Source organism: Neocloeon triangulifer, unplaced genomic scaffold (genome assembly GCF_031216515.1).
Source record: "Neocloeon triangulifer isolate White Clay Creek 2 clone unplaced genomic scaffold, ASM3121651v1 ptg000012l, whole genome shotgun sequence".
Lineage (NCBI taxonomy): Eukaryota > Metazoa > Arthropoda > Insecta > Ephemeroptera > Baetidae > Neocloeon > Neocloeon triangulifer.
The window spans coordinates 2,924,561-2,952,355 of record NW_026775554.1 but is presented as its reverse complement, the minus strand read 5'-3'; the positions used below and the strand labels follow the sequence as shown (position 1 = coordinate 2,952,355).

Here is a 27,795-nt window from a genome sequence, read left to right as displayed (position 1 = left end):
GGTGCGCGGGAATCGCAAAAAAAAATATCTTGCTCCTTTCCAATACTCTTTAGAATTTTTCCACTCGCCGCGAAGAAGTCTCGTCCTTGTTGGTCTCGTCAACATCGCCACCAAATCGCCACTCTTCTTTATGAGTCATTTCATCAAATTCCTTCTCATTAAATTTGCAGCAAAGCAAACACGTTGTTCCATCCATAACCAGAGGAGACGAGAACCATCAGCGCAACGACTGATCATGAACTGATCGACTCATAAACTCACGTAAACTCATTCAGCTCACTTGGACTTCTCGGTTCTAGGTACATAGAAAGCGGAAAGGCAAAGACAATTAATCAAAGGACGGAATGGAAAAAAGGCAGACCGGAAGAGGATAAACCAGAAAAGTTGATCGGTGCCCGGTGGACCTTTGGCGGCGGATAAAAACACCGTAATATTTACAATAGTCGCTCCATGCAGATCATAATATTATTGTCTGATAACATAAAAGCCCAGTTGGAGTGTGACTCGTCATCCACAGTTTAATTTTCTCATTGGATTCCATTTTAGGTGGGAATTAATTTTTGAATCCATTCATGTTTCACGCACATAAATTTTATGTGAATTTTAGTTGTGCGTTATGCATAATTATGCACATGTTTTTGGTTTTAATAATTTTTACCATTATGATACTGATTTTGTTTAAAGGTGTATTCAGATTTAAAAGAAATATGGAGGAATATTTTACCAAGGACACTTTTGAGAACATCATTGCTTACCTTCGAATCAACAATGCTGAAGTTTTTTCCTTCGGCACTGCTTCTGATGTCACAAAAATTGCCATTTTGACAGCTATTGGGTTATTCTTTTTCTACTTGCTCAAGAAATTTGAAAGTAAGTTGGTCATAATTTAAGTTTTTATTCCATAAATTATGTAAATATGGAAGAAAAAAGTGTTAAAAATTTCTGTTCACAGGCCTATTGAATCGAGAATATGCTGAATCATTTGTCTACAAAGTGAAAAACGAGTCTCAATTGCTCAACGAAGTCCACATTTGCTCCACTGTGAGTAGAAAATACCTATAATTATTATTTTGTTTCCATGAAACACTAAAATTAAATCCAGCTCCCTCATGAGAGACAAAACTTGAACCGTTGCGTCAGTTTGATCATGGAAGCTCCCAATGTCATCAACGTGCCTCGGGAGCCATATGGCTTCACCCCCTTCTTGGTACAAAGAGAAAGATATAGAGGAAGGATATAAAAATTCAATTTCCTTCTGTTATTTCTAGAATGCATGCTGGTCCGGCTGTACACCATTGGTGCGGTTCATGTTGGCTAACGGTAAATAAATTAAACTCTTAATTTAATTTATATAATCCAATTTGGTCTTTATTGTGTCAGGTGCCAATATCAACCGCAAAACCAAGAATGGAGATTCTCCACTTTACCTTGCTGTCCGATCTCTGCTCGATGCCGGAGATCAGAGTTGTGATTTGAACCTGCTCGGCATCCTGCTTGCTGCAGGTTTCAATTTTAAAAATTTAAATAAAACCTGGCTTCCAAAATATTAATGTTTTAGGATGTGATGTAGATGAAGCTAATTACAACGGAATGACTGCTCTGCACCTGGCATCCAGTGCTGGAAACAGTGCTATTGTGAAGTGGCTGCTGGATCACGACGCAGACACCAAATTGAAAACTTCCAATGGTGAAACTGCCCTCAAGCTGGCTCGGGGTAGAGGTAAGTTGATTAAAAAAATATTCAAACTTCAAAACTCAATTTTGATGCGATGATTTCACCTTTTAGGACATCAAGACGTGGTGGGTATGTTTCCATCTCCCTTGGCTGCTATATAAGAATACGTAAATAAGTAATTTAGGCAATTTAGTTATTGAGTGAAGCTTCAATTTAACTAAGTGCAGTTCAAAAGTATATCGGTGCAGTAAAAATTTAAAAGACGGATGTAAAGTGTATATGGATGACAAATTTATTTGCTCTTTGATGGTTTAGAAAATTGTGTGCAGTGTGAAGAACATTCAAATATGTATAAAATAGCAGCAGGCACACACACTCAAAATACGTGATTATAACAAGGAACAAAGTGTACATACGACAATTTTTTAGTGACGAAGTCTTTAATTACGAAGCATGTGTAAATAGATGCATAACATTTGTATCAAAGATCACATTGGACACGCTTAAAGTTAAGACGAGCAGGACTTTGTAAGAATTGACCAATTCATTAGCCACACATTTGAAAGGGAGCGAGTGTTGATTGAAGTGATTGTCAAAACAGTGCACAATATAATAGTTTTAGAAGTTAAGAAAGCTCATGACACTCAGAGAAAAGGCTGGTGATACATTTGAGTAAGCATTAATAAAGTCAAGTTCCCATATTTCCAATAATTTTCCACTTCTACATTAGATTTTCAATCAGCCTTGTGTACTGTAACAAACCAGTGCACCCTCTTTCTGACTAAAAGTATGTATGTAGTTGATTTCAAATAAAATTTTTAAGCATTACATTCTCAGGCATTTTAAAGTTAAAAAAAACTTCAATCCCAGCGCAAATATCAATTTTGATTTTAAGGTGTATAATTATGCAATATACAGTTATGAACGTACACAATGTGTTACAATTTAAATAACTTCAGCTTACACAATGTTCTTTGGTTTTCTCTTTGCTCGGAATATTATTATAATGTTCATAAATTGAGAATTCTATTTTATTTACAATAGATATAAATACAAAAGGCACACCATATAAAATATTCAGTATTTACAATTTGTATAAGAATTTTTGCAACAGCATAGTAAAACTATTGCGACAAAGGTTATTGCAATCATGACACTTTTTTTCTTTAAACACCGAAGGAGGGATGCAGTTTAATTATTTTGATATTGATCCACTTCATATTGTGTGTGTATATATTTTGATGATTCTCTCGTACAGCAAAAAGAGCCAAACTTCTTTTGATCGTTAAGACATCCAGATTTAATAATTGGTGTTCAAAACACATCAAGATGTGATTTAAAAGACTTGGAAATTTAAGCATATTTTTCACATTTTCTAAATTCACGCCAACAACTCAGATTTAGGACCGTCGAGGCTCCAACTTGTGAGACAAACTTGTTAAAACCCTTTGGTTATCGATGACCCTCAAACAGCGAATGTACGCCTTCACTTCGGCTTCATTTTTTGGCGACGGTGGCTCAAAGGTTGCTGAAATTAAAGTAAATAAAATTCAAATTAAACATAAAAAAATACGCCCGCTAAAAATTAAATTTATAGCTGCGACCAGTTCCAGCTAATAATTCAGTTTTATCTTTAATCATATTCTTATAAAATTTCATTAAATTATAAATCTTACTCATGCTTATAAATCTCATTCCAACAGCGAAACGCCAAAATCTTGCTAATTTCACTGTTTTTAGTACGAATTAAATTAATAAAATAAATACCTGACTGAGATGTTCTGCAGTGCCGAATGGTCCTCATAGTTTGCGCAAGCATGTGCATTTTCTCAAAGTTGACCAGTCCGTCTAGACAGGTTTTGTTGCCCTCGTGGGTGAATGTCATGTCCTTTAACAGCAGGGGCATAAAGGGCACGACGGGGGCCCTCATTTTGCCCACGACCATTCGATAGGAGCGGTGGTTTCTGCTCGGATCGATGAGCGCCTCAAACTCTGTGAACGCCTTGCGTGCCTTGGATGGCACTTTGTCCCACGTTTGTGACAGTCTGCTGATGGCTAAATTTGACAATCCCATCACAATTGCACAAAAGGCGTTCAGATTCTGGTATTCCTTGCAGCTAAATGGATTTGAAAAAAAGTTTTCATTCGATCGAAGAAAAAATAAATAACTTACTAAGCTGCCAGTTTGATGAATTTCCGCACCAACTGCACCCTTCGACTCACACTCGAGGTCAAGCAGATTTCGGTGACCACCCAAAATTGTATTTCGTTAAACCTTCGAAGGAAGACGTCTAGATTGGAAGTAATCTTGTGGAAGTGGTGCCGACCGAAAGTGTGATAAATCAATTCGTACTGGAAAAAAAATAAGTTTTTAATTTAAAAAATTAAATTTGATTTTAAAATCCACCTCGTGCACAGCGCAGAATAAAGACCAGTCAAACAGTGTCATGTGATAGGCTAGTTCTTTGGTGCTGTAAAGTTCAAGGTCTGCGACAGATCCCTCAGTAGGAGTCTCTTGATCGGGAAGGCAAGTCTACATAATAACAAAGACGTCAAAGAAAAATTTAACGAGAAAAAAAAATGCTAACCAGTGCTTCAAGGTGCTCCTTTGGGGACACAAAAATTCTCCCATTCAGACTTAGACCCGTTGGGATGCTTACGTCCGTGTCTTTGAAAACCACCCGCTCTCCTGCAAATTGTAAACAAAATTAAAATTTCAATTTGAGAATTAATATGGATCGTTCAACCTGAGGATTTAACTTCAACTAAAATGAGATCATCGTGTTTCAATCCTAATTTGTCCGCAGCGCTGACCTTGATGATATCAGCGGTTGTGCTCAGAGGAAATCGAAGAGTGCAATAAGTGTGGTCGGCACAATAGACTCGGAAAATTACTGTCAAGGAAAAATTTAATGTTTTTGGCTCATAAATTTTCATATATCAATTTACTGTCATCGTGGGGTTTCATTCTGAGATCTTTCAACGCGTCCGAGCCGAACGCGCTGATGGGTTGACCGCCTGGAGGAAGTTTCCACTTTTGGGGAGAGCTCTGGGTCGTGCTCCACTGGGCCAACTCGTCCATCACTTGAGTCATTTTGGCATTCTCATCCTCCATTTCCCACCTCGCGTTATCGTCGCTGACCTCTCCAGAGAGTTCCTGCGTTGTAATTTATTTAATGAAAACGCTCTCCTGCCACGACCACCGAAATTTGCATTCGAGTGGCTCTTATACAAACCTCCAGGAATGCAAACGCACTCGGCTCTTCGAAAACGGGGTGTCGTATAGTGGTGACCCATCGGTGCACATAGTGGACCACTCTTCTCTTGCATGCAACTAAAAACTCTCGGTCTTGGCTGGGAGAGTCAATTCTATAAGTGAGCCTCAGTTAAGGTGCAACCAAAAGAATAACAATTTATTTCATAGGAAAGTATAAATTATTTAAAAAAAAAAAAAAAAAATGGATTTTTTTTGGAAAGGATATTGTCTAGCCAGTTCGGTGACCAGTTGGTGCGTAGGCATAAAAACAATATGCGTGAGTAAAAAGTCATCCAAGAACGGATCACTTGGTCCCTCTTCTCTTGTTTGTCCTATTCTACCATCAAGTCTTGTTTCCAACAAATGCTCTAGCATTTTTTGAGGTGTGCCAGCCATCACAGTGTACCTGGAAATTGAATTTAAAATGCGCTCTGTAAAAAAGCCGCTCTGCTCTTCAACTTAAAAATACGTCTTTATACTATAATATGCAGGAAATAAATTATATATTTCTCATGAAAACCCGGTCATCGGATTAATTTCTCATTAGCAGACAAGAACTTCTTTCTACTTTTACTAACTTTAAAACTTTTAAACTAAAAGAATTTTAAATTAAAAGAATTTCCAAGACTTAATTGCTTTATGCATGTCTATGCAATCCAGTTTCTGGCACCTAAAAAACCCACACCATTCTAATATTACGCCTTCATTATATACAAAATAAAATAATAATAAAAATTAGTTATTTCATATAAAAAACGGCAACAATGCTCTTGAATATTATTTATTTATTCAGACCCAAAAATCAAATTAGGAAATGAACAACTTCTTTTAATTAATTAATAAATTAAATTACAGACTAAAATTTCCTAAAATTGATTTAAATTTCTAGTATGAAGAGTATTATTTAACCGGCCATTCACTTTATGTAGTTCATGTGTGGTTATTTTAGCCACTTTGCGGATGTGAGTAATTCTCCCATTCAAAGAACAAAACAATTAAACAATGGTCTGCGGCCTGAGGCCTGAGCAAATTTAGAGGTTAAATTATACTCTATTATTTTTGTTATAAAAATACCGTCAATTTCTGCGGTCAATTAGGAATTTTTGCGGAAATTAATACAAATTGAAATTAAAATATCAGATCTTAATAAATAACAAAAAAGATGTATCCGCGGAATTAAAAAAAAGAATACTTACTTGAAGTGTGAAAATGCATTAGTGGCCGGGGAGATCTTCTCGAGGACAAGCACATCCCTGCCGTGCTCTTTAAGCCGGACAGTGTTCGCCTCGACGTCGCGCAGGATACGGTTGAAATTGTCCTTGTCAACGCGCAGAAAGTGGCAGTTGTTTTCACGCAGCACAATTGTGGCCGATCGGGGAGCATCGTTGATGAGCGCCAGTTTGCCGAAATCGTCACCTTCTTGCAGGGTGGTCACCACCCCTTTGCCGTGGATGACCACGTTAACTGAACCCTTCAATATGATGTACCAAGAGTGTCCTTCGTCGCCTTGGTGAAACACTAAAAATAAAATTATAAAATTTATTTTTATTATTTTTCAACAAAATTTAAATTTTATTTTCTTTGCACAGCGGCTCCTCTGTGAGAGTTGTTTGGCAAGGGCTTAAGATAGTAAAAGTACTTACAAACAGTGCCCGATTTCTGGTGCGACTCGAAAATAATAACGGATGCAAGCTCCCTTTTGACCGAATTGGACAGGTGAGAAAGTGCCTTGATGTGCAGCAACTCCTCGTAAATGGTTTCCAAGTCTTCGACGGTCCTTTCGTGAGTCCTGCGTGTGACAAAATAAGTTGACGTGACACAAGATCAACAATGAGTCATTATATCTGAAAAACAAACTGATACAAGAGAGACAAGCAAGCAACTCACGGCTTCCTTAATATGAGGCGCATCATAGCGTCTGGCGCCTTCTGCGTTAAGTAGGCGAGCGCGTCCTTCAGCTCGGCCTGCGCTTGAGACTCCTCGACATCCGAAGGGGTGCTGCTCAACCCATTTTCATCGTCTTGCCAAAATCGGTACAGCAAGAATTTGTCTTTGAAAGGTTGCTCCCGAGATACTGCAATTTTAATTCAAAAAATTATTATTTTCAAAAAGAAATTAAATTTTTCCATATTTATTAATCAATTGATTTATTATTTTTGTGCCAATTTAAATTTCATTTTAATATGATTCAACAAGTGCACTGCGAGTGTAAAATTATCGGATGCAGGCAACTCGCTAAAGGCACCTGTTGAGCGGGTTGCGTCCTCTCATTCAACAGGGGTTGACACGCGCATTGTATAATCCGGCTTTTATTATTATTTGTGTCGTGAATGCGTGGGAAATTGAAGCCTACCGTGCGTGATGATTCCCTCTTCCAACAGCACCTGCCACATGGCGGTAGCTTGTTGTCGACTGTGCACGCCGATGGTCATGAGCCATTCGACGAGGTCGGTGCCGGCAGCACATCTCCTAAGGACACGTCCTGTTGACGACTTCCTCTCCCTCAGCAGACCTGGTGCCCTCGCCAACAACAGTGTGTGCAACACCCAACCAGCTCGGGAGCCATTCTATCAAAGAAAAAAAATTTGATGCAAATAAAACTTTAAATTTTGATTTAAAATTTATATATTTAAAAAATGTGTACATTTAATATTTCTACATATCCAATGTGTTGAGATATTTCTCTACATGCCCAGAGTAGAAAAATCTCTCTCTTCATCGGCCCAATGTTGAGATATCTTTATGTGTATTCTTTTTTTCCCTCTTATTCAATTATCGAGTGTTCGTTTATTATTTTTAAATATTTGGATGATTTATCTAGTTATATAGGAAGCGATTTTTTGTGGTACACTAATTAAATTATTGATGCTATTTACGCACATCTAAATATAAAAATTTAAAATTCCAACCTAAAACATTCATCTAAATTTTGACTTGAATTTTTGTATTTTAAATGTATTATTTTTTTATATATATAATTTTTTTCTCATGAAAACTTTAACAAATTTACTAAAATCTGCTTCACAGTGTGTGGGTAGAGCTTCTTGACAGACTTTAAAAGATCGTTTATTTCTGTGAAAAGCTGGCGAAAAAAGAGCCGCACTTTTCATCCCCTTTTCCATCCCTTCGCGTAATTTTTCTCCATTCCAAGACAGCTCTAATGACAGGGCGCACAATAACGGTGTCGTCTTTCCATTAAAAGAAGCATCATTTATTTTCGCTTTATGAAAAAAAGCCTCAGCTTTACTAACAAAGACGATGAACGTAGCGCCGGCTTTTATCAACACAATGCGAGGGATTCTGAAAAGCACCTTATCTTGATGAATTCCCAGTTTAATGACCAACTAAAAAGACATCTCCATTTTTTATCGCAAAAATTTTTGTGACGTAACTGGGCTCATATTTTTTTTAATGGAGCAAAATTTATGCAAATTAAGGTTAAAAAATGCAATATAAAGACTCACCTCGGAAAGAGGCTGCTGAGAGCTAGATGCTGGATTGGGACTTTCCGCGGGGCTGGAAGCTGCGAACGATTTCCTGTGCTGCGGAGTGCCTCCCCCAGGGGGTGGCGTCTCATAGCCTGGAATGAAAGCACTGGTTAGGACGAACCATTTCACATAGTCTCGTACAAATTAGAATATCATTTGCATGCAAATTGGGCGTGTAAATTGAATTATTTCCACTAGGCGTAGTAAGTCGGACTGATGACACACTTAATAGAGTGGTTTGCAAAAGCATGCAATGGAAAATTGCTTTCAACACGGGCTATTGAAATTTATTACTGCACACAGAAACTTTTACTAGGCGTTTCTCAGGGACCTAATTCTACACTTCGCGGTTATTATTTATTGTTAGATTTAGAGTTTATTTAAATTTATGCTGGTTATGTAATTTATTCGAGCTGCAAGTACCCTTATAGTCTTTACAAAAAGCTATTATTCTCCCTGGTTGAGCGTAAACCCATTTTATACCATTAAAGTGAACGCTCCAAACTATAAAAATAAGTACCGCGCTAGTACCATCAATCACAAAACTTTCACTCTTCTGAAAAATTCCTATAAATTTAAAAAAAAAAAAAAATTTTGATAAATAATTCATAAATCCATTTTTGATGGCAGTTATCTTCAATAAGCTCTTAGACAAATAAAAAATTACGTGAAATTTAAAATTTCCTTGCCCTTGATCCCATTTGAAAAATATTATTGATTGAAAATATATCTTGAGATGTCCCTTCATTTCATTTGGTTTAATAGTTAGAAAATGCAAATGAGTGTGTGCGATCATTATGCAGATACCCCCATCTGTTTCAGGGCTAAATGTCAAGAGAAGCAATCCAGGAACAAGAATAAATATATGAATGCTTGAGGGTCCTGTCGCTTTAAATGTTTAGCCGAGTGGAAATAAATACTGGGAAAAGCATTTCAACAGGAAAAAATGTCACCGCCAGCTTTTCCATCGAGAAACTTTGAGGCGAACGCTTATAAAAATTGGCGTCGCTCTCTTCTGCAAAAGCGTTACATTAAAACGGTGTCGCTGCTGGCGCCGCGGAAAAGTTTGCTCCTCATTCGCGAACAGGTCGAGTGGCGTAATCGATGTGCGCCACTCAACTTTTATGCATGAGAAATAACGTTCCGTCGGCTGAGCAGCCAACAGGAAAAGGACGCTATGGAAATTTATGCAAAATGGAAAATGACGCATTATGTCTAATTTGGCTGAAGATGAGTCTCTTTTGTTTTGTTGATAAATTTAAATTTCGGGTGCCGCCATGCGTGAATTCCTCTGCTTGAGAAACGAGCACACGTTTAAGCTGTGGATCCCTTCACTTTAAGAACAGGTTAGCAATAAAAATAGAAATAGGATTTTCCTTGAACAGCAACAAAATAATACAAAAAATAAAAAATGTTCTATATTAAATTATAATAATAATTTTATTTGAATTTCAGATTTAAAAATTAATATTATTAACTTTTTACGGGAAAAGAACATCCTATTGTTAAGTTTAATGTTGGATGGATGTTGATGAAAATTTTGTAAAAACAGAAATTATCTGTAAAGATTAAACTAAAGAAAGGGCGGTGGAATGCGAAAAGAGGATTTTATCAGCAACACCAATTTAATAGCAATTTGTCGGAAGGCAAAGTTCCTCAGCTGCAGCAAGACACTTTTAATTAATCACAGGATAGAAAGGGCGGATAAATAAAAGGATCGACACAGAGGAGCGGCTTCAATCAGAGCCGCTCTCGCTGCTGAGGGGATTGGTGGAAATAGAGAGCGCTCTAGCGCTACGCAAACATCGCCACGCTGGACTGCGTCGAAATAAAGCGATTTCGTAACGGGACGGCAATTACGAGAAGAAAACAGAGAACAATTGAAGCGCTTCATTGCTCTCTAACATATTGCGTGTCTAAAATAAGAAGTTTGTGGAAGGAAAATTTCACAGAAATCTTTCTAAAAAGTAAGTTTTGATGAAAGTTGAATAATTCAAATTTCTTTGGTGGCATTTTGAAAATTAAAAACTTATGAAATTAATGTTGCAAGTTAATTACTCTTTAGAAATAAAAATAAAAACCTTATAAAAGGAAACAAAAAGTGAAACACCAAAACCGACAGACAGTGTTGACTTGATTGAATTTACCGGACGAGATAAAATATTTTTAAATGAGAAGAACAAAATGTTTAAAATAGACTTTGAACTGTGAAGACAAAATTATGACGAAAATCATCAAGAGTGAGCTCATTCATTGGCAGCCAAATTAAGCGATAACTGCGATAACTAATTAGTGTCGGCGTTGATAAAAAAGCAACTGGCGTCAGCGGCCGCGCCGAGCTAGAAAATAATGATTCGCAGCGTGTCTCAGGCTTGAACCAACAGAGAAGAAAATTAAAGAAAGCCCTGAGGACGCGTCGTGTTCCGCCCCAGCAGCTCGAGGGAGAACAAGAGTTGGGGGTAGGCCGTGTAGGGGCGAGTTGCGAAATTTTAATTGCAACACGCGCTGCAAGGGGTGTGCAAACTTTTTACTCACCATTCTTGAGACGGGCCGCGGTGGCCGAGGTCACGAGGTCCCCGAGCACCTCCTTGTTGCGCTGCAATGAGAAGACGGTGAGGGTGCGATCATTCGGGGTCAACTCGAGACTGAAGCACGGGTAGCCGAGGCAGATTTCGAACTTGTGCTGGGCCTTATCTCGCCGCTTCATTCACGCCGACTGACTCTCGTTTGGCCTCTGTGCCCCGCGCGCCGCGGCCCCCCTCTTTTGCATTGACAGCCTCGCTCATTTCACTCCAACACTAACAACACCTTCCTATATACCTGCCCACTGCTGATAGCGAACGTGAATAAGCGGCCGTCCACGTTCCTAATTACGCGCTCTCTTATTGTAAATTTGGCCGTTTCAAAATTCCGACCTTGCTCCTGATAAAACGGCCGGACAAGGTTTCCAGTTATCAGTCAAAATGAGAAATAATGCCCTTCTCCGTAAGATCCACGTTTCCTTCCAAGTATACAAAAGCTCAAAAGTAATTTCCTTATTTCTTATCCATCACAATTTAAAGATTTCATAAAATTATAAAAAGAGAATCAGCTATATTTTGAAAACCTTGTTCTAATTGTAGGCTATGTAAAGTAAATTTTCAACCAAAAGTTTTTATAATTTCCAGATTTTAAAGAAAAATTACAATGCTATATCATTTCATTTAAATTCAACATAAAAATTGCTAAAAAAAACTAGAAGGACTATCGCTGTCTTTTTTAAATTTCACCGTCCGCAAAAATTGTTGTAAATCAAATCATACCGATTTTGTTATTCTTGTAGCTTTATGACAAATTAATAGTTATTTTCTCTAGATTATTTATAAATATTTTGAAGTAAAAAAATCAATCATCGAGGTAACAAAATTATAATATGCATATATTGTGCTGCCAGTATAACTAGAAGGTTCAGTGACGCAGTTGCAAAACAATAATAACATGTGACAATTTTCACTTTTGCGGCTAGGATTACGGAGAGAAGTGTGTGAGTCACACTGTCAAACATACACAGCAATTTTATGATACGGCTCGCGTTGTAAATGTGCAATCAATGCTGATAGCACCATTAGTACAGTGAGCAGGTAGTTTTCTAGCTGCTTATCAGCCAACAAAGGTCGATAGGGAACCTTTAATGTTTTATTATTTGCAAAGTTCGACTCTCTGCCGAATGAAGACCAAAGCCGTATTGGTCTCAATAGAGCGCCACGATAAGAAAATATTATAGATTATTGCTTATATAAAGTTGAAAATAAATTTTTCCCCAATTCTTTGCAATTTTGGTGTCGTCAATCAAAATGCAGATTTTTTTTTTTAAAAAATACTCGATTATCGTAATTTGACATGAATCAAAAATATGATTGTAATTATGAATTGATCTGTGGTAGAGGGAATATTTTTTATCAAGCTTTTCTTGATATTTTGAAGAAAATTAGCAAACCAAGTAAAATTAATTACTCTTTGTTAAATAAAAAAAAGTTTATTAAGGCTGTAGATAATCACTCCATCTTCTACGAGAAAGTTTGTTGGAAAGCGTGGAGCTGTGCCATTTTGAGTAAATAATTTGCATGCAAGATGAAGTCCTCAGCTTTAACTTTAGCAATAAACAGCCTTATAATCCGACTTTAGCACCCTATATAGCATCCTATTGGCTCAAACAATAAGGAAAGTCATTATGAAGAGCGCAAAGCAAATTTCCTGCCACGAGCAGAACATCCTTTTGTAGCATGTCACTTCTGCTGAGGGCGCGGCAGCATCCGCTGTTTAGCAGATAATCCACCCCGGCGAGCGTATTGAATAATTAATTAACATTTGCCGCCTGCAGCACAGCCGAGAGAGATTAATTAGCATCAATTCGGACGGAATGAAAACAATCATTAAATTTGCCCTGTCACGATTTCGTCAGCGAGCTTGGCAGAGAGGAAAACGAAATCTAATCCCTCTGGGAGGAAACGGCCAAGTGTATCGGGTTGCATAGCTGTGCGCCGGCATATTCATTACACAGAAAACTTAGTTACTGGGTCGCGAGTCGTGTGAGTGATTAGCCCGATTGCATGCAAATATAATACAAGCTTGCTGCGAGTACATAATATTGATCGCTCACAGCCAACTTGCTGCTAATGAACAATGCATCTCATGCACTTGGACGGCTGTGATTGCACTTCTATTCCTATCCCTATAAATAACCTCGTGCAAACAGCTTCACTGATAAAAAAGCTGAGATATTAAAAATATCACAAATTCCCAGGTAAAATTTTCCAATGTATTGTTTTATATCGTAAGTAAAATGTTAAATAAAAAAATCAACGTCAAACTAGTTAAACCACAACAATTTAATTTCAAATATTTTAGTTCGAATCAGTAAATAATATTGAATGAAGCTATTGTTCATGCCTAAGATATTTTATAAATTAACCGAAAATCAACATGTTTCAATAAAATGAATACAAATTACGTAAGATCATGATGTTTATGATGAAAAATGGATCTGCTACGTGAATAACAGTAAATTATTGCAAAGAAGTTATTGTGACGAAAATTAGCAGCAAAAACAACAATTGATCAAATTGAATAGGAATTTACAGTAAAATATTGTATTAATTGTTGTTTTGTAAATATATTTTCTATTTGCATAGTAATTTGTGATTAAAAACTTCCATCTGCGAAATTGCAATAATAATTCATTGAATCATGAGAAAACTCAAAAATAAAACGTATTATTGCAAGGAGGAATGAAAAATAAATGAAAATTATTTCAAAATTAAAGAATTTTATCAGATTTTTGACGAGTTTGGTGCGATTGAAAAGAAAAAAAAGAAAAATCAATATCTTCTCAAGAGAGTTGTGTTCCATAAAATGAAATATCTGCGGAGTAGAGAGCAATCACGCTTTGAAGAAGATATCCCGTGGCGCAGCAGGGAATCGAGTTCATTCCTCTCGCAATCAGCACCCCGAGTGCGGAGGTGTAAGTAATGAAGATGTACGCGGCGCACGTATAATTAAGTGTTCCTTCCACCGGCAAAATAAAAAATTCCCGCTGTCGGCGAGTGCAACAGGAAGACTATTTTTATAACGTAACAAGCTACAAGTTTATTTCCCAGGGAAGCGGACGCAACAAAAGCTTTGGAAAAGTAACGAGTGGTGACGGATCTCGCCGGTCTCTCCAAATAATTTGTATCAATCAGTGCGATCGCGTCTCTGCCCGGCTAAAAATGAGATCGAAACGGACATCATTATTTCCCAGAGGAGAACCCCCATCTGAACACAGCGAGCTGTTTTAATGATTGCCGTTGCGCACCCCCGCGCTGCAAGAAGGTTTAATTAGTGAACGGAATTTTGTTTTCCTGCCTTCCTCGTGTCTTCTTTTTAGCTTAATAGCGAATCGTGCTAAAAATATATCCGCCTAACCACGAGTAATTGAGTCTGTCAGAATCGCCAGTAGTATGTGACTCTTGGCTCGGCAAAAAAAATACACCCATTTTATTGATCGTTCGTTTGTGGGCGATGAAACTTCTCGGGATAAAACTTGGAGGGAATTTGCTGCATAAGAGCAAGGAAAGTACGCTTCGAATAGACATATTTTGAAGACTCGCATGTCTGCAAAAGCTTTTTCATATTTTATATTGAGAAGTGCAGAAAATAATCCTATTCGTAAATGATAAAATGTTATTTTATAGAGGCAAAATTTGCCTGAATTTCAAATACAATAGAACTTCATCTGAAGGTAATAAGGCGTTTAAAACTTTTATTAATAAAGCTTTTTGCCTAAATTTAAAAATTTTAAATGAAGCAAAATATCATTGACCGTATGATTCAAAACGGTTATTGACATACATTCAGAAATTCGAAAAGAAGGATATATCTTTTTTAATTACATTATTTTTAGACCGAGAAGAATAAATAATAATAATAATAATAATTTGCTTTGATTGAAGCTACAAAGTCTAAAATTTTACTCTTGTCAATGATTACGAATGGTTTATTAAAGGGAAATAAATTTCCAATTATGACGAAATGGAATAGAGCACGTCGCTCGCGGTTCCGGTTTGCCTGCCTTTTTTAAAAAAAATATCCACTGAAAATCGGAAGCCGCGGTAAAAAAAACAGGCAAGTTAATAAAATTCAACCTCAATCGTGAGTAACGGGCTTAAAAGTATCACAATTGTACGCACAGAGGCCATGCCGCAAAGAAGAAAAAGTAGAATTTAAATATTATAATAAGAATCAATTGTTTCCTGAAATGTGGGTTTGAAATTGTTTTCAATTTTTGTACTAAATATCCTGGTGCTTGGGATCTATTTCTGGGGCGTAAAAAGGGCAAAAAAATCACTCACCTGCCACGCAGAATGGAAATCGTGGCTCTCAACTCGGAGCAATTCGCACGCGTCTTGCGTCACAACAGTCGAGTCGCGGACCAAACCGAGCACAATGCTATCTCCTCCAAAAACAGAACCCGTCGACAAGCGGCGGATAGAGACCTGTTGAATCCCCTGCAACACAAAGTAATCACCCCTTTGATATGCCATCGCGCTCAGCACAATGTGATAATTAAAGGACGTGGCGCTTTGTTTTTGGTGCTCCAAAGCAGGGCCAAAATCGCAACACGCTTTGATCACTTTTTGTCTCCAAAAATAGCTCCTTTGCAAGAATAGCCTCACCGATTTCATAAAGTTGCACGCTTTTTTACAATGAGGCTTCTACGTCATTATACGGAAAAGGAAAGACCGGATGCAATCAACAACATAAATATCTCAAACTGCACAAAAGAAGTCAAACTCTGGCAATTCGGAAGGCTCGAATTTATCTCTTATCTACACCCAGTACATAAATTATAGCCTTTTTCAACGTAATAATACATAATTTTTCAAACACGTCATGATTTGAATCCAAGAAAATAAGGAAAATTTTTTAACCATATTTACGAAATATGGTAAAAATTTTTTCCCTTTTTTTCTTAATATTATTTAGGAACTAACGTCACAAAGTAAAAATACACATTGAACAAAACATCAAAAGCAAAGAGGTATGCAATCGCAATGCCAACGCGGCAGGATGTTTTGGGAGGAAAAGAAGGATTTTCAGTTCTTTTTTATCTCATACCTCGGAAGTCACCTATATTATACTTCCTATGAACTCTGAATATGAAAAAAAAATCAATATGTGATAGGAAAATGATATAATCTGATATTGATTTTTTTAGCTATTTTTAGGTAAAAGAATAAAAATTATTACATAGGAATAAAGTAAAACGATAAATTACTAAACTGAGAAATCCGTGATGTATAACTTTGCGATTAGGTGATTTATTTTTAATACAGAACGGATCTTTTAGCGCTGAAAGTTTGCCCAAGTCACACACAATCAGGCAAGAAGATTGACATTGGCAAACGAACCGAGGGACCTGTCGCTCCATTAATGTTCAGATCGTGTGTCTTGATATTGCGGCACCCCCTGAAATGTAGACTACCTGCCCTGCTCACCGCACGCCAACAATAATAGTAATGAAAGTTCACGCGCAGTGTTAAACCTATCCCCGGCCTGATGGGTCACTGAATTATCGATCCGCGGTTGCCACAGATTGGGGCCGGGGAATCGGCCAAGTGATGCATATTGCATGAGTGGAGCGTAAATCTGCCTTTGACATTTTGCTGCATAATTAAACATTGAAACCTTTTAACAATTCAAAAAGTTCTTCAAACAGAATTAATTGAAGTGTGTAATACATAAAGATGAATTAAGGAATAGGAATTTCAAATGTGTACATTGTATAAATATTTATACTGATTTTTAGCATTTAAAAATGTTTAGATTTTATTTCAATGCTTTTACAAAGATGAATTTTGGATTATATTGATTAATAATTAAATCAAACATGCTTCTATCTTGATAATATATTTTTTTTAATTAAAATCTAAGGGCATTAATTATTGTTTTTTTTTCCTATTGGACGCAAAACAACAATCGTCTTTAGCCTGCATTTGCGTAAAATAGTGCGGTCAGGATGTCAGGAAGTGCAATCTCACGTATAAAAGTTATTTAAAAAAGTTGCTCATTCATTTAGCTCGTGTCGGCCTAAACAATACACGAATTGTACACCAACACTCTTGTTGTTCCTAAACAGGAAGTAGACTCTGGTCAGCAGAAGTGACGCACAGAGCATAAGTGACCACTCTTCAATTCTGCTAGCCACAGCTAATTAGGGGAAATTTCCAAGCAATGCTTTATTATGTTATGCGGCGCTAAAGCCTCAATGACGTGAACATATTATAAAAGCATGAAAACAGGAATTCCAAGTTCAAGATAGGCTTAAAAGAGATTAATTTTTCTATGCGAAATTTTAAATCTTGGGGGTTTACAGATTTCTTTCAGTAAGCTTTATAAAACGGCTATTCCTGGAAAAAGTTGAGTTTGTAACTCATCCCCTAACAAATGTCAAATTGCACATGCCAAAGAATTATGATAAAATCAAATTGATGGGAAAAAGATTGTGTTCATAGTTTAAGATTAATTTTCACTGTGTAATTTTTAGGTTTCAGATTTCCCTTATTCCGTTTAGACTTGAAACATTTGAAAAAATATTTTTTTTCCTAGAAAGTAACATTCACAAACAATAACAGGTCGTTTTTTCCTCTTTGGTTCAAACCTACAAGTCAAACTAATGTTTTAAAAATTTTATTCAATCTGCAAATTATAGGTGCCTAACATGTTCATAATAGGAAGTGATGATGGCGCATTTCACAAAAAAACAAACAGGAAAAGAAATTAATTCAGAGGAGGTTTTTCCTTAAAAATTTTAAAAAGTGAGGTATTTCGTCACAAAAGTTATCACAAGCCTTTTTTATCGTACTTTTTTTTAAATATCAAATAAAAGGTCTGAAGTTAGCAGGATCCGGCTACAGATTTTACTTACGTTTTCATTCATAAAACCTTATCAAAATAGTGGCGGTCGGTGGAAGGGAGATGGAATAAAAAGGGCTGGCAGAAGTTTACAACTTCATTCACAACACTTTTCTGGTGACAGCAGCAGGAAACTGAAGAAAGCAATGGCCTTTGCCCTGGTGTTCATTTGTCTAGCCACCACGGTACCTCTGCTGGCTCAAGCTAATCCAATAGCTTCGCCCGGCGATTCAGCGACCAGAGTTTCTTGTCGTTCGAAATACATAAGCGAAGTCTTCTCGGAAGAAGCTGTGGTGAATTTGAAGTTTGAACCATCCGCTGGTCTTCTCCATGGGCTTCAGACAGAACGTTGTGAGAACTACTTTGACCAAGTTCAGCGAAGCATCATTGAAGAATACCTCAAGTGGGTTGTTTGCGACTCCAAGAGTTCCACAACCTACTTCTTGGGCTGCAAATTTCATCAGCTTGCCAACGAAACCAGCAAAAAACACTACGTTTCGTACATGTGCGGCAATGGCAGGGAAATTGCTGCAGTGCTGAAACAAGCCATCGAGGAGATCGACATTGAGCATTTCCAGAAGGAGACAAAGTTGGCGATTAGCTTGCAGGATCAGTGCATTATCAATCAGAAACCCCATAATGTGGTGGATGTGAGTAATAATGTTATTGGAATACAATCGAAGTAAAAAACTAGAAGCCAATATTTAATGTGCTCCAAGTTGAGCATTTAAAAGCATAATTCTTGCATGTTATGTAGCATTTTATATATCATAATCAGCCGCCTTATGACTGGTCGGTTAATTTATTGTCATAAACTTCTTCACTGCATTCCTAAGGCTTAAAACTGTGATACAAATGTCAAGTATAGGCGTTTCAAAAGTTGTGCGTTATACGCATCAGTTTTAATTTTAACTGAATTCATATTTTCATGTGAAAATCAAGAAACTGTTCTAATATCCTGTGGATTCGCGTAGGAGGATTTCCTCCCATTATTAATTAATTTATGCAAACATGGCAAATGTTCAGAGTTATGATAAATAAACATTAAATGCTTTTGAACAAAATACCTGGTTATTTTTTAAATTAAATTTTACCAGCTTCTAAACTAAAACGACTTTAAAAACTATGAACGAAAATAAATTGAATGTTGACAAAGAAAACTAAAATAAAATTTGAATAAAATATGAAAGATATTTGGCTGGGTTTGAGGCCCAGCACGGAATTATGCGAAGCATAAGACATTAAAAGTAGGTGCAGAATACGTTTAATTATACCGCCATGCCTAAGAATAAATACTTGAATGATAATAAATTGTCTGTTTTAATTAAATGTAAAAAATGATATTGCGCAATCGACGTCGACAATGAAAACGAGAGTGAAAAAGAGGAAATTGAATCGTTTGCAAATTTAAATCGTAATTATTGAGTGAATCAGTTTTATAGAATTGGTCTTGGAGGAGAAAAAGAGTCCAATTATTTGAATTTTTTGCACATTATAGGAACAACGCAATTTGTAACATTTCAAGAAAGCAGCGAATGTTCATTGGACCAAAAGTTAATAAATAAATAAGTATCTCTTTGTTCCTGAACATTATAAAAAATTCAAAAGCTGTCCCTACCAGGCTTGTGTTTTGTTTTTCTTGTCGATAAACAGCGCGCGCTTTTTTTTACGGCTCGGAGCTCTCAGTGGGCGGCCTAAATACGGAAACTTATAACATAAGAAAACAGACAAACTTGAAGTATTTTTAGATTTTTTTTCAGCAAAAAGGTAATAAAAAAAATTGTTTTGGTTTTGTCCAAAATTATTGCATTTTGAAGACCGGTTTAATTGGAGAGGAAATTCAACATACTTTTTTGGGCGTTTTTGTTTTTAAAATGGGCAGCTGTGCTCACGTTTGGCTCATTCATTTAACGCAAAGATGGGCTAAATAAAACTTGCGCGCGCCTAAAAGTGCTCTCTCGGGTGGAAATTTGTCGAGTGGCCGGAAAACAAGCCAGGCGTGAGCAGAAGCAGCTCCAGTGTGTTGACGGCCCATTTTAGACTTGGCTTTAATCATGGTGGCTAATGAAAATTTTTTGTTTCTTATTTTCTCATTTTTATTATCTCATCTTACAATATTAATTTAAAAATGTTTTTGTTACTCAAATATAATTTAAATTGTATAAAATCAAGAAAGTTATGCCATTTTCAATGAAAGTTGAAAAAGAAAGTAAATAACTGAAAATGTGATGTTTGATTAAGATGATGCAGAATTTAACAAATATTAACAATGAATTTCTTATTAAAAGTGAATTAAAATTATTATGTAATTTTTTAAAATTATATACATATTTAATTCTTGTATGCAGTAAAGAATGTCATCCGGTGAAGAAAAAATGCAATATATGGCTCCATAAATTCTTAGCATTCTTTCAGAGGCAACAATTTCGTTTCAAACGGAACAGAAATCTATCTTTTTCTTGAACCAACTTTAACAAAATTAACGCAACATTGAGCACCAAAATTTCATAGTTAAATTACATTTAAAATTTACCTAAAAATAAATTAAGTCACCGATTGATACGAGGGTTTGAAATGAACTCACCCTGACGAAGCCCTGTCCCGGATTGACCTGGTAAACGCGTTTCTTGCGGCCGAGAAGGATTTTGGGCACCCACATCGTCCTGTGCAAAACGCAATTCCAAAGAGACGCGTCCTCGTCGGCAGCACCAACTGCGCTGCTCATCACCTCGCTTTTTCCACGATTGTCACCAACTGTGTTGGCTAGATAACGAAATATGGTCGCTCGCCCCCGCCGCAGGTCCCCCCTTCCCAGCGTTGCAGGTGATTTTCGAGTGTGACGTACGCGTGCCGTGCAACAACAAATACTACGCTCATGTGCGTGCACCTCTATATATTTGTGTGACAGACATTCATTGTGTGTTTCGACTCGCAAACATGCATCAAATATTCAGCGCTCCGAGCAATTTTCCCATTGTCGCTGCTAATTTGCTCGTCTCCAGGCATTAATGGCATCATTATGGCTCTCGTCGCAGCAGACGACGAGGCGCACGAAGAGCATCTGCATGTTACTTATTAACAATCGCGTACATTGTTTGATGCTGCTAATTTGTCTTGTTATAATGTCAGATTATCTCCGTCGACACGGTTCACGTGTAATTCCGCATTCTCACTTTTTGATTCATTTATAAAAATTGTTACTCTCGTTTTTTGAGATGAATATCAAAATCACTTTTAAATACGCTTAATTGTTCATTATTCTCTCCAGAGTAGCTTTTCATGAAAAAAAGTTATCGTATAAGCCTAAAATGTTTTAATGCACGGTGACACGTTCTTTAGTAATTTGATTTTCTAAGCGTGTAATTTTAAATTCTCGACAAAAAACTTTTACTTTAATGAAGTTCACAATTAAAAAAAAAAAAAAACACATTGTTGAGGGAACGAGTATAATTATAGTAAAATAAAATAAATAGCAAATGAAATACATTAATCTAAAGCTATAATAATGTATATTAACAGATCCAATAACAGAGTCATTAAAGGATTTGTGGCAGAATTGGTCTGCTTTTATTTTTTCGGAAGTAAGTATAGGAATATTTCAAAATAAATAAATATTAATGAAAATAATTTCACAAAAAAAAAATAATAATTAAATTGAATAATTTTTCAAAAAAATGTTTCGTTAATAGCTGAGGTTGAACTTGCAATATTTTTTTTATTTTTTTATTTATTTATTCTCTAAGCTAAAAGCGCCAAACATCAAATGTATAAGTCTCTGATAATATAGAAATGGCAACCAATATCTCTTCCTTTTCCAATCAACTGTGTCATGATATGTATTGGTTTGATAAAAGCAACTCTCATATAGCAGGGCCTTTTCAAAAAGCGATCTGACGCTTTTGAAGGAGGCAGGCAGCGCAAACTTAAGAGCAGAGCAGGCATTATTAAACTCCTTACCTTGCTGGTGTTTTCCTGCTTGACTCTGACGTCCAGTGAGCCGGATAACACTGCGTACCAATTGCACCCCTTGTCGCCTTGTCGGAAAACTGCCAAGAACAAAGAGCGAAATTTGAGTTGTTTGCTTTGAACGAGATGTGTCTGGAGGGAAAGAGGGTCCCTGGAGGGATTTCTCATCATCCTCTCTCTGCGCCAAGCACTCGGAGCCGGCGTAAAAGAACTGCAGGATGGATAGCGAAGCACGCGCGCACCTTTTGATAAAAATAAATTTGCGAGATGCGAATAGAAGCGAATTGAGAACAGAATTTTTTCATTCTGGTATATATAAAATTTCGAATGGAGAAGGAAAAACACGCCCGAGGAAAAATGAGAGCACATTTTGCGGATCTGTGTGCGGGATTGAGTTTTCATTTTTATTTTTTTGCTCCCATCAATATTCTATATACACACGGCTGGCAGTAGCAGAGGAAAATTCTTCTCACTTTTTTTTACCATAAAACTTCACCGTTCGTATCTTCACGCAAATGAAAATTAAAACTATTGATACAGCCTTCGCCAAAGCGCTCGTTCAAAATTTTATTTACTTTCCAAGAGGCAAAAAATAGTAAAATTATTCAAATTGATTTTCATCTCATTGCCACTCCTTTTTTACCAAAATCTATCTTCATAAATAAAATGAAAATGGAAGAAATTCCACTTAAATTAAAAAGATAAAATTGTTCTCTTCATTGTGCTGCACTTTATTAACTCAAAGTCAAACTAGACTTGAGGATTATTCTGTTGAAATGAGCTTATTATTAACCGCGATCGCAACCGCCTGAAAGGCCAGAGGGTGGAAATCATTAACTGGCGCAGACACATTGCTCGTGCATGGAAGGCGGGTTCGCTAGCCAAGCTCAGATTATCTCTTGCTCGGATTCGAAAGTAATTAAGTGTGGCATGGCCGGAGATATTCAATTAAGAAAATGCGATTTCGCTGCCGCCGCGTCTCTCTGCTCAAACACACACGCTCGCGCACCCCGGCGCTAAACTCCATTAGGCCAAGCGCACGCGTTTATTGTGTGGCGCTAATTTGATTACGAAGGGGCTCGCCTGTGTACCTAGGTAACAAGCTTTGCCGAAAGGCGAAACTGCCAGCACAATGCCCACCCTAACTTCGCAGACGGTCCTATGTTATGGTCCTCAGGGACAACTGTTAACAAGTTCATCTCTCTGTCAGTACAGAAGGTGCTGCTGCCAGGTCATTTTTTCCAGCTCCAAAATTATAATATTTTCTATTCGAATTAAAAATTAAAAACTTTTGACAATAGGAAGAGGAACAAAACACAAAGTAATTTTTTAAACAAAAAACTTAAATCAAAGCTTGGGATCAACACACGTTTTCTAACTGAAAAGTTAAAGTTTTCTGCCTAACATTTCCTCAAAAATGAATTGTATAAAAATTATAAGGGAAATGAATTATTTAATATAAGAAATCATTTCAGATTGATAAAAGTTTAGATATCTTTTAATTGCGGTTCAACTCTTTCCTTTCTCAAAAGATAAAAAGTTTTGCGGTTTATCACAAAATTAGATAATTGCATAACCACAGTGATTTAAAATCGGCAAACATTTATTTTCTCTGCGTCAATACATTCTTTTATTTTTCCTTCCATCCTAATTTATTTCCAAACATATTAGTTTTTGATCTGATCAATTTGAGAATATTATAAGAAAAGTCACTGCTTTAATAATTTTACTTGTCGATTAATAAGGCACTATTATTTTTTTAACATACGTGCAAAACTTTTGTAATATGCAAATTGCAAAAGTTGACAAAGTCCTCGGCAGGCGTTGCACGTTCTCTGTTCTTCATTTCAACTTTAAAGTAGCACTCGGAGAGAGGTAATAAAATTCCTCTTAGTAAGTTTCCTGCCCGCCTTGCCCCTGAGGAGATTCCTTAAAATAAAACTTTGACTTTCGGCTCTCGATCGGACCCACACTCGACTCGAACGGCAAATAAAGGAGATTGAAATCAAGAAACCGGAGTATGTGTGCACGAAATTCTTATGTATACTCACGAGTGACTCCTTTTTCGAGATCTTCGTAGTAGACGCAGGAGGCGAGCTGCTGCAGAACGTTAACGGGCAGTCGGGCCAAAACGTCGAGAGCGCGCATTTTGGAGGTGATCGCCTCGATGTCTCTGGCCGTCCTGTCCTGCGGCCTGCAAAAGTTAACAAGACACTTTAGAACTACATTCCAAGAAAAGGCAGCGAATAAAGAAACCTCACTTTTTGGTCGTTTGGAAATAAGTGGTGCACAATAAACTTGGCTTTTTATAATACGCACATAAGATATCACGTTCCATTTTGTGTAGAATTTAAGACTACATAATATGATCTTTCTAGCAAAACATTTTTAGTGCGCACATGAAATTTTGTCTTTCAGATGATTTCATCCACTGTAATAAAATCTTGCTTATCTTGCGCTAGCATCTGCTGAAAAACTAGCTATATATAACCGCAGATCAAATTTAATGATGTCAGTAATAGCAGGGTTGAATTTGAGTGGGCCGCACATATTCATGAATTAGCAGGGATTTTTTAAGCCATTTTTATTCCCATTTTGCAGTGAAATTTAATGTCATAAAAAACGGCCATAAAACCAAAGTTCTCATCAATTTCGTTTTAATTTTGATAAAAACAAGTCCATATTTTATAAATAATTTTTGTAACATAAACGAAGAAAATTAATTTCCTTGCTCTTCGCAATCAAATAAACCACTCATAAGATCCATTAAAGAATGGTCAAATTTTACTTAACAATAAATAAATTTATAAAAATTTCTGTTTTGGAAATATTACTGAAATTCAAAATATTTATAATTGTCAGAAATGCTCGATCAGACTAATATTTTAGCCCATTTTTGCTGCAAAAAAATTTGGCTTCACAATGTCACCAGCCGCAGAAGACAGGACGTTTTTCCCAACCGCATTTTTGGGGCATTATTTTATCTTGAATTGCGGTTTCAAAATTCCTTTTTTCGTCAATTCTACAAAACAAAATGAACCTTTAAAAATATTATTTATTAAATATTTTCCAAGAAAACACCAACTTGAGTACTGCTCCGTTTTCTGTGTGATGAAAACAGTCCATCTTTGATGTTTGAATTTAGCTAATTAGTTGAGTTTACGACGGCTTATTAAATTCTGAAATTGGCTTTAATTTGACGTTTCTTGCTAAATTTGTAATATCGTCATTAATTCCACTGCGAAAAACTTGATAATCAACAACTCATTTCAGAGAGTTCCGACTCATCTAAAAAGTTAAAGCCCCTCAAAGAGCGATTGTTATTGAAAGAGGCTCACAGAGAATTCCATCCGCCCCCGTCGTCTCTCACTTTGAGTGAATTATGCAGCTTCTGTCTGACACGGACACACCGTTAAATAATAAGCTCATTATATTTTGACAAGCCGACACTGAATGATGAGTGTGCGAAAAATCAATATGCTCAAGCGCTCATTACGGATTCAACTGCGGCACACGGCGGCGGCGGCTTTTGTTTCCTCCCTGTAATTTACAAAGTCGAACACCAGTCTCACTTTCGCCCGCAGCAAAGGCGCGTGGGCGACGGAAATTTGCAATTTTTATGCGAAAAACGAGGAAACCGCGCTGGCTTGCGTTCAGCCAGTGCGGCTTTATCAGAAGAGTGCGGTTTGCTTTGCGTATAAAAAAACAGACGCATTTGGGTGTGTCGACTGACCTCCTGAAACGACTTGGCCCAAAGAACGTTCACTTTAACATTCATTTGATAATTTCTAAAAATACAATTTATTGTTTGACAAAGTTTTTTCTATCGACTTTTTATAAATATAAAATAACAAATTTTCAAAAAACAATTCTAATTTAAAAAAATTTACAATTAATTGAGTTTTAATTAAATGCCACTAATTACTCAGGAAAAGATAAGAGGGAAATTTCTAAATATTATATATAATTTAAGCTATTTTACGTTTAATCTTTTAGTTTTTAAATAAATTTGAAGAGCTGGAAACCAAGAAATACATTTCTACCCTCTGTCGGCAGAAATACGATATTCAACAACTATAAGTGGAATAATTAAATTGTAAGTCAATATTTACAAACCCTAAAATAAAAATTGAAGTTGGGGCCCTTTATTACAACTAACTGAAACACAAACCTCTCTGTTACATAATAGTACAATGTCAGGGAAGGTTGCAAGGGCCAGGAATTTCCTTTGATGTTTACAAATTGAGTTAAAGTGAACGATTGACAGCTGCGTGAGCGCTCAAAGCTGAAAATTTGCATTCGGTAGCTCCACTCTGCGCGGTGTAGTTTATCTTTCGACATCAACGTTGCTGCCCTTTTTGTTTCATCTTTGAAGAGCAAAAACACGCGAGCTAATACGCTTTTGTTTTGTGATTAAAAATTCCCATGCAACATGACCCCTTTGATATTGCTTGTAGAAATGTACCGAGCATGATTTTTAACTTAAAACATTTTAAATTTTATTTACTTTCAAATTCCACAGTTTAATAATTAATGAAATCATCAAAGAGAAATATTGATATCGTCTTTCAGGATTTTCACTATAATGGCGAATGGACCGTCCATTGTTTGCAAATAATCCACCCACTCGACCATCACAAAAAGGGCCTTTTGAAACTCTGTAATTTGGGTTATCGCTTGAATTATATGCATATAACATTTCCTTCTTGAAGCAAACTTTGAAAGTAATTCCACGAACTTTGAAGAGTGGACGAGTTTGGACAGCTGCCAAGCATGGAATGAATTATTCCTCGGCAAAGGAAATAATATATATCATACTTTCAACAAGGAAAGTAGAGCAGAGGGGATGAAGCTATGCAAAGAATGAGTGGGCTCTTTTTTTTGTAATGGAGAAATGTAATAAATTGGACTAGACTCTTGTTGGACTAGACTCTCTGTGAAAAGAACCATCACAAAATTGAATTGCGGTTCAATTTGTAATGGAAATGCATAGAATAGCATTAGGAGAGCAGTTGATGGTTGAGAGATTTTTCCATTTAAAAAAGAATTAATAAAAAGAAAGGAAATCTCAATGACAACGCCTCAGTGCCTTGTTTAATGGATTTTCACACTCATCCCTCTCCGTCCTTCTACTGTAAAATGATCGTTTGATGAAATAAAAAATTCCATTGACTCCGGTGTGCAATATAAAACCAGTTATTTCCGGCTATTTTTTGTATTGATATTTTCATTGTTTCTTTCTTCAAGTGACATAATTAAAAATTATTAAATCCTCCCTTATCAATAAAATATGAATCAAATAAAAACCTGACAATTTCTAAAAATTCACTCTTAATTAATTAATTTTTTCAAAAACATTTAAAAATCACACAATTTACTTATTTTTTGCTTATATTTCAACATTTTTAGAGCTAAAAAAATTATAAAAACGTATATTTAAATTAAGGAAAATTAGCATCAGATGAAAATGCAAAATTTTGAAGCTTTCCCTGAGAATGTAAACCGCTCTCTGGGGTCAGGGGCTAATCTAGCGCGGTGCAAACAATCCCCTGACAGCGGCGTCGGGCCGAGGGTGTGCAGGCCTAGCGAGACCTGGCATATAATTCACGGGATTAGGTTTGCGGCTTACCCACCTCTTGTCGACGCTGGTGATCCAGTCCTGCATGGCGGTCATGCGGCGGTAGCAGCAGCAGCCATTCTCGCCCTCGTGTCAGCTACTGCGGGTAGCGTGTGCTGGCGGCCAGGTGAGAGGCAGCCAGTCGATATCTCCCTGTACTCTATTTATAAATTATCCGCGCAGGTCCTGACGGCTGCCTGCCTGCCGTGCGTTTGCCTGCTCGCTTATCTGGCGGGCGGGCGGGCGGGCGCGCGCGTGTGCCCTACGAGAGGGAGTAAAACCACCCCTCCACCTCAACCCCCGTTCGCTCGCTCGCGTATTTTCTTTCCTTCTCTGCTCTCCAACTCACTCTTTTTTTAGA

General features: G+C 36.8%; 2 protein-coding genes across 11 annotated transcripts; one reads left to right on the top strand and one right to left on the bottom strand.

Annotated features, from left to right (window-relative positions):
* Position 1: 1 nt before the first annotated feature.
* LOC132198287 (ankyrin-3-like) lies at positions 2–2,503 on the top strand. Of its 9 annotated transcripts, XM_059622234.1 has the most exons (10): positions 2–134; positions 300–427; positions 493–546; positions 685–870; positions 953–1,041; positions 1,103–1,207; positions 1,269–1,320; positions 1,381–1,503; positions 1,559–1,720; positions 1,787–2,503. In XM_059622234.1, exons 4-10 carry the CDS (start codon positions 708–710, stop codon positions 1,834–1,836), a joined length of 744 nt encoding a protein of 247 aa, XP_059478217.1. In that variant the 5' UTR covers positions 2–134; positions 300–427; positions 493–546; positions 685–707; the 3' UTR covers positions 1,837–2,503. The 9 variants fall into 9 exon arrangements, with proteins under 9 accessions (XP_059478217.1, XP_059478214.1, XP_059478215.1 ...); XM_059622231.1 differs by lacking the exon at positions 493–546; XM_059622232.1 differs by having other exon boundaries at positions 49–427; positions 695–870.
* LOC132198285 (rap guanine nucleotide exchange factor 4) lies at positions 1,945–27,579 on the bottom strand. 2 transcript variants are annotated; one of them, XM_059622224.1, is made up of 19 exons: positions 27,451–27,579; positions 23,869–24,011; positions 21,809–21,897; positions 15,289–15,444; positions 10,955–11,015; positions 8,396–8,511; positions 7,285–7,498; positions 6,819–7,005; positions 6,575–6,720; positions 6,128–6,449; positions 5,158–5,337; positions 4,912–5,050; positions 4,625–4,832; positions 4,423–4,569; positions 4,264–4,364; positions 4,083–4,208; positions 3,849–4,027; positions 3,443–3,792; positions 1,945–3,203 (listed from the first exon to the last, which is right to left on the bottom strand). In XM_059622224.1, the coding sequence occupies exons 1-19, from the start codon at positions 27,489–27,491 to the stop codon at positions 3,076–3,078; spliced, it is 3,033 nt and encodes a 1,010-aa protein (XP_059478207.1). In that variant the 5' UTR covers positions 27,492–27,579; the 3' UTR covers positions 1,945–3,075. The 2 variants fall into 2 exon arrangements, with proteins under 2 accessions (XP_059478207.1, XP_059478208.1); XM_059622225.1 differs by lacking the exons at positions 21,809–21,897; positions 23,869–24,011; positions 27,451–27,579 and adding an exon at positions 20,436–20,630.
* Between the last annotated feature and the right edge of the window lie 216 nt (positions 27,580–27,795).